The sequence below is a fragment of the Quercus lobata genome, chromosome 10 (genome assembly GCF_001633185.2).
Source record: "Quercus lobata isolate SW786 chromosome 10, ValleyOak3.0 Primary Assembly, whole genome shotgun sequence".
Lineage (NCBI taxonomy): Eukaryota > Viridiplantae > Streptophyta > Magnoliopsida > Fagales > Fagaceae > Quercus > Quercus lobata.
In genome coordinates, this window is record NC_044913.1 from 10,712,578 (window position 1) to 10,718,763 (window position 6,186).

Below are 6,186 nucleotides of genomic sequence, written 5' to 3' on the forward strand. Positions count from 1 at the left end.
AGAACTAGAAGTCAACAACTACAATAAACAAGCCTAGGAAACTTTATAAAGTTCTCAACAAAGTCATTAAGGATATTTTGATTTTGGAACTCCTTTACTAAACAAGGTAATATCTCATGTATTAGCTACACATAACATTTCTTTCATATTGTATGGTCCATTAAGCAAGTAGAGTCCACCCACAACGTGAGAAAGATGTTGCGTATAACTAATACATAATATACTTTTTCTTACCGCACATGGTGAAGGTTAAATTTAATGTGACAACGAGAGAATAAATAGCAGAGATCCTCCAAATTCGGTCAAACACCCCTGATCCTGGTGACCCTCAATGGGCAGAAGCTTTGGCAACACTGTTGGCATTTCATTTTTTTGTTTGTTTGTTTGTTTAAAGAGATTGCAGAGCTAGAAGAAGAAGCACCCTCTCCATCAGCAGGGTTAAAAACAGAACCAGGAATATTAGTGTTAAAAGAGAATGGTTTCTCTGAAATCATGTTGGAGGGAGATGCACTTTAATGTTATAGATTTTATTCGTTCTTCCTCTACTGCAGCTCACTGGCCTCTCTAATCTACTATTATTGTGCATATTTTGGTTGTTTAAAGTTCTCTTTTTGTAACTCAAAAAAAGAAAAAAAAAAAGAAAAGAAAAAATCTCTCTTTGGAGAGCTAATTCTATGACCACTTCATTGCTCTTTGGGCCTCTTGTTGTAACCAAAGAAAGATGGCTTTCCATCTCCTCTATTCTGAGAATAGATGAAAGATGGAGAATGTTCCTCTTGGCCCAACAGGCAATGGAGTGATCATAGAAATAGTTCTCTTTTTGGAGAGCTAATTCTATGTTTTTGTTTAATTTTGATAGGTATTCCTTGCTCTATCCTGAGAATAGACGAAAGATGGAGAATGTTCCTCTTCTCCTGTTTTGGTTCAATAAATTCCATTATCAAGTAAAAAATAGAATTTATGGGAAAACAAAAACCAAAAGCTTGTCCTAAAGCCAGTTTTCTTTAAAAATAATAAATAACAAAATTAAAATAACCTTTTTTCTTTTCAATGAATAACAAAATGTTATTTGCAAAAGGCATTATTTATTCAATAATTCAACCTCGCAGTACTTTCCTAATAAAATTAGGCCATGATTTGTAAAGTAAGAATTTTTAATTTCCTATTCATTAGAGAGAGAGCATCAATAAGAAAAATGTTACTTGCAAAAAGACTCCATTTAAAGAATTGATTCTGCATTTTTAAAAACTCCTTGACCATAATTATATCACTAGATCAAAAGGCCATACCTTTAACGATGAGATCAAAGGCCATTGATCAATAATATTTAATCACTGCCTTAAGAATCAGGATCATAAAATATAATTGACATTGATTTAGTACCATTACATCTATAAATAACCATAATTTATATGGCTTGTCCAAATTCGAAGACAGTACCAAATCCACCCTGAATTCCATGCTGTTGGACCAAAAACTGTCAGCACACTGTCCTATATATTCATATCTACAAATTGATTTCTTTATAAGTTTGCTATATATAATTTCAATTACTCATATCCATCTAGACAAACAATGATGAGAATATGAACTTTTATTCCCCCAGAATGGAGAGGCCTTTCAAAGCTTACAATGCAGAATGCACGTCAAACTTACATTGCATGATACAGGTAAAACTGTTTTCTGAACCCTCAATTTGATAACCGCTTATGCATCTTATTGACGCAATTCCACCTCTCCAAAGTGAAGCTGCTTATGATGTCTCATAAACTATCAGTGTCATCTCCTAGTATTGAGAGAGAAAATGGGGCAATGGCCACATTAAAAGACTGAGAGCCTACTCTATCAATGTGTTTCATCTCAAAGTCACCTTCCTGCATTTGAGCAAAACCAAAGAAACTTTGATTTTCTAGGTACGTTAAACATAAGACAGCATCATCATAAACGTAAATAGATCTTGTAACAGATAATTAGCTTGAAAGTACATCAGTACATGTAACAGTACTACACATATTTTAACTCAATAAGCCTTTCTCCAAGCTGCAAACATCTCTCATAGACCTTGCATACAGTATTTTGGCACCAGAGCTCTATCACCGAACAATGAAATGAATACCATATCAGGGGAGAAAAAAGGCAAGCAAGGCAAGGCAAGGCAAGGAAAAACAACATACCCCACAAGAATGGAGTATGCTTGTCTGCAAGACATGCAACTTATTTTTGATGGGGCAAATACTAGGTGAATGAAAGGCATTAAATGCGAACTCCATGTCATGATGCTCAAGGAAAGATGATTAATTTACACAATTTTCAATGATGTGAAAAATAATGTTGATGGAAGGTTTTAAACTCTAGTTTGTCCTTTTGGACCCTAATGTTGGGAAAAATAAATTAAGTATTCAAGATGATGAATATGAAATATTTTAGCGATTCATTTCTGGAAGTTCTTGTCATGTAATAGTGCAGCTTACAAGCAAAATTCTCAAGCCATGTATCATTTTGACATTCAATTGATAACTGATCATAATGGTACAAACCTAAGCTAAGAAACTGAAAATGCTTCTTTCCCTGATTTTTTTTCAATTGATACAATACCCATTAATCTAACTTCATAAATTTCCATGTAAGTAATAAAAGAGAAAGCAAAACAATACTATCTTACCATTCTGCCATTGGGAGTGCTTAATGGGCATGCAGATGAGTATTCAAAACCAGTATGAGGAAGTATAACAGGCTGTTCTCCAATAACTCCTATCCCCCTGAAATAAAGGGAGAAGGATCAAAATTTAGTACTTTTTTTCTCTCTAAGGAATGCAACCCATATGAAGTAATAGGACCAGTTGAAAAATAAAATAAAAAATTATCTAGGAAGACTTTAGAGATGGACAGTAAAGATTAGAATAATTTACTCACCAGACATTCTCAATTTTTTCATTGGCATCAGTAATAATCCAATGTCTTCTGAGAAGTTGAACGGGGCGGTCTGAATTATTGGTAATTCTTATTCTATATGCAAAGAAGTATTGGCCCCTTGAAGGTTGACTACGGCCCTCTATGTAAACACTCCTGACTTGAACCCTGATCCCCTGAAAAAGAGAGATTTAATTTTAGACCTACCAATAATTGTACAGTTTTTAAATAGACTTTGTTATATTAGTCTATTCTATACCAATCAGAAAGATAATCTAGGAACACTTGAATGTCCAAACACCAAAGTCCATTCCTTTTCTTTTTCTGCCAGCATTCAGGGGCACATATCTATCAAAACACCAAAATGGAGGAGGGCTTGAAAAATATAAATATGTAGTTACAAAATTAACTTTCTTACAGAATATTAAATGGACATAAAGAAAAGACCAAAGAGAAACCATATGAAAACTGAAAAAAAAATATATATATATATATAGGCAAAATTGAAATTGACTAACTAAACTTTGAGCAAAAAGAAATTAAAATAAAATAAAATAAATCAAGCTCTTAACATACCAAGGTTGTTGCATCACTTGAACATTTTAAAAGAGCGTGTGGTGCAATTTCCTTTAGCTCATCACGAAATTTAGCTGCATCCTGCAATAAAGAAGTTCTCAAAAAAGAAAGAAAAAAAAAATCATTGCGAAATTCATAGATGGGAGAGCTTAAGATGGATCTGCGTCATACTTCGGAAATAAAGGCTAAAAATCTAAGCTTGAAACCAAAGATCAATAGTGTAGACTGTAGAATTGTCCATATTCAATGAAGGGCCAAACTAAACATTGGGCAGAAACAAGACGTGTCTATATTATAATAAGCTTCCATATCCTTCTAATTCCTTTCTAATTGAAAATTCAAGAATTGCATGTAGTACACTATTTCACCAACCTTTATAATATAAGAGACAGATTCACATAATTGTAAGGGAAGAGTGGACTTTCCCACCCTTAAAAATAGGGTAGTTGCAATGTCCCCCTTTTAGTTTAAAACATAGCAATGTCCCTCATTATCTTTCCATAATGAGATTGAGCCCTTTACCCATTCCGTTAGTATTTTCTGTCAAATTAATGGTTTTTTATTTTTGTGTGTGTGTGTGTGTGTGTGTGTGTATGGAAATATGTCCAGACCTACATGTGAATGACCTTAATACTCTCTAATAAGAAACACATCACATGCACAATGATGACTTTAATACCCTCCAACAAGAAACACATCACATACACAATGATAAACCTTCAAGTTGTGAATATGATGTGTTTGTTATTGGAAGGTATTAAGGTCATTAATATATGGGTCTGGACACATTTTTACAAAAAAAGTGTGAAATTACTGTTAATTTGATGTAAAAAAACTAAGGGAATGGGTAAAGTGCTAATTACAAAAAGATAAGGGGGGACATTGCTATATTTTAAACTAAATGGGGGACTTTGCAATGTCCTAGTTAAAGGGGGAAAGGTGAAAGTTGCCCTAACTTCAGGAAAGGCTTTAGGAGATACTAGTTACAATTTGGAAAGTCTTGCAATTTGCCCTAATGTTACTTTTAGGCTTGAGACTAAAAGAATATTCACTGGAATGATAGAACACAACTACAGCATGACAACATGTCTACTTAGGATAAGTTTTTCAGTTTGCTTCTCTTGTCCAAGAGGGCAATGGGTAGCAAAAAATTTTGGATTCTTATATCCTAAAGCTATGGCAAGATACTACTTCAAAATAAATTGACGAAAAAGAAGATGAAAGCCAACAGCACAACAATTTGCTGCTAGATAAGGTTTATAACAAAACTAACACTGCTTAGTAGCCATTGACACCTACAGTGGATTTTAGATAGCTCAACTTGTAAAGTCTCATATTGTGGAATAAGGGACTTGGGATTGAATCCTGACCTCACCAAAGAGGCACTCATTGGCGTCTTCGCTTGACGTTAAAGAGGAATGATCATGGGGCAGATTCCATAGGTTCTAAACTCACTATAATTGTTGCTTATTGTAAACCAAACCAACACCAACTTGATTTTAAACTTGTGGAGACAATAGTAACAATCCTAAAATTCAAGTTTACCAAATTTGAAGTCTAAAATAAGACCAAGAAATTCGCAATCCACATTCGGAGAAATGCAAAAACTGAATACCTCAAACCTCTCCTCAGCAATTGCCTCCTTCATCAATCTCCTTAGACGTAAAACCGGTTCTTCTTCCTCGAATGATTTCAACGAATCACGTATCCTTGCAGCTTCTTCATAATCCTGTTAAATAAAAAACAAAACATTTTCAACTACAATCACTCATCAACAATTGAACACAACCAAAAAAAGAAAAAAAAAAAAAAACAAAGTATTTTGGGTTGCAACTTTGCTTTACTTTTACTTTATCTCAATAATTGAACAAGTTTCAAACATACCCAACTGAAATTCCATAATTAAAAACAAAAACAAAAATTGCCAAGAACGTTCTAAACTGTGTTGTGTACCTCGGATTTGGCGGCAACCTCCAATCGCTGCTTTAACAAAGCATAGGTTTGGCTACGAGAAAAGAACGAACTAGAACTGGAACTGGAACTCGGAATCGGACTCGGAGTCTGACCCGGCCCATTACCATTACCATTATTAGCACAAGCTAAAATCCTAGAATTCTTGGATGAATATCTGGAATTGAACCATTGGTGGTGCTGTCTCCTTATTACTCCGACCTCGGACTCTCCGAACAACCCTCCTCCACAGCTTCCTCGGCCAACAACCAACCGCCTCGTACCAGTATTAAAATCAGTGAAAACCTTAATGTTTAATAAAGATTGCATTTTTCCCCCCTTCAAAAACCAGACAAAGTTTGCTCTCAAATTTTGCTACCAAAATTGTGTGATAATAAATTGTGTGGTAAGAGACAGAGATTAGAGGGATTTTTTTGAACTGCGTGGCTTAAGCACTGTACACGCACGCACTTAAAAAAGAAAAAAAAAAAAATTTACTTTAGTGTCCTATTTTGTAGCAAAACACAAATTTGTGTTTTTATTTTATACTAATATTATGTCTGATTCACGACTTAATCAAGAATCATACGTATATTAAAGAAAATATTTTATTAATTTAATAAAAATTAAATTAAAATAGATAGTAAAACTAAAGTAAATTTTTCCTATTAAAAAAATCATATATAAGTTCAAAATTAATTAAATAGAAGATGGTAGATAATTGTATAACTAATATAAAAGGAAATGTCA

The 6,186-nt window shown here is 33.7% G+C and overlaps 1 protein-coding gene across 1 annotated transcript; it reads right to left on the reverse strand.

Moving 5' to 3' along the window:
• Positions 1 to 1,346: 1,346 nt before the first annotated feature.
• LOC115965971 lies at positions 1,347 to 5,901 on the reverse strand. The gene is made up of 6 exons (XM_031085300.1): positions 5,440 to 5,901; positions 5,102 to 5,215; positions 3,487 to 3,567; positions 2,914 to 3,086; positions 2,663 to 2,759; positions 1,347 to 1,874 (listed from the first exon to the last, which is right to left on the reverse strand). Exons 1-6 carry the CDS (start codon positions 5,764 to 5,766, stop codon positions 1,764 to 1,766), a joined length of 903 nt encoding a protein of 300 aa, XP_030941160.1. The 5' UTR covers positions 5,767 to 5,901; the 3' UTR covers positions 1,347 to 1,763.
• Positions 5,902 to 6,186: the final 285 nt, after the last annotated feature.

Coding starts and splice junctions, on each gene's coding strand:
- LOC115965971 (XM_031085300.1), bottom strand. CDS start 5,766: ATGCAATCTTTATTAAACATTAAGGTTTTCACTGATTTTAATACTGGT. Junction 3,087..3,486: donor CAAGTGATGCAACAACCTTG/GTATGTTAAGAG, acceptor TCTCTTTTTCAG/GGGATCAGGGTTCAAGTCAG. Junction 2,760..2,913: donor GAAAAAATTGAGAATGTCTG/GTGAGTAAATTA, acceptor CCTTTATTTCAG/GGGGATAGGAGTTATTGGAG.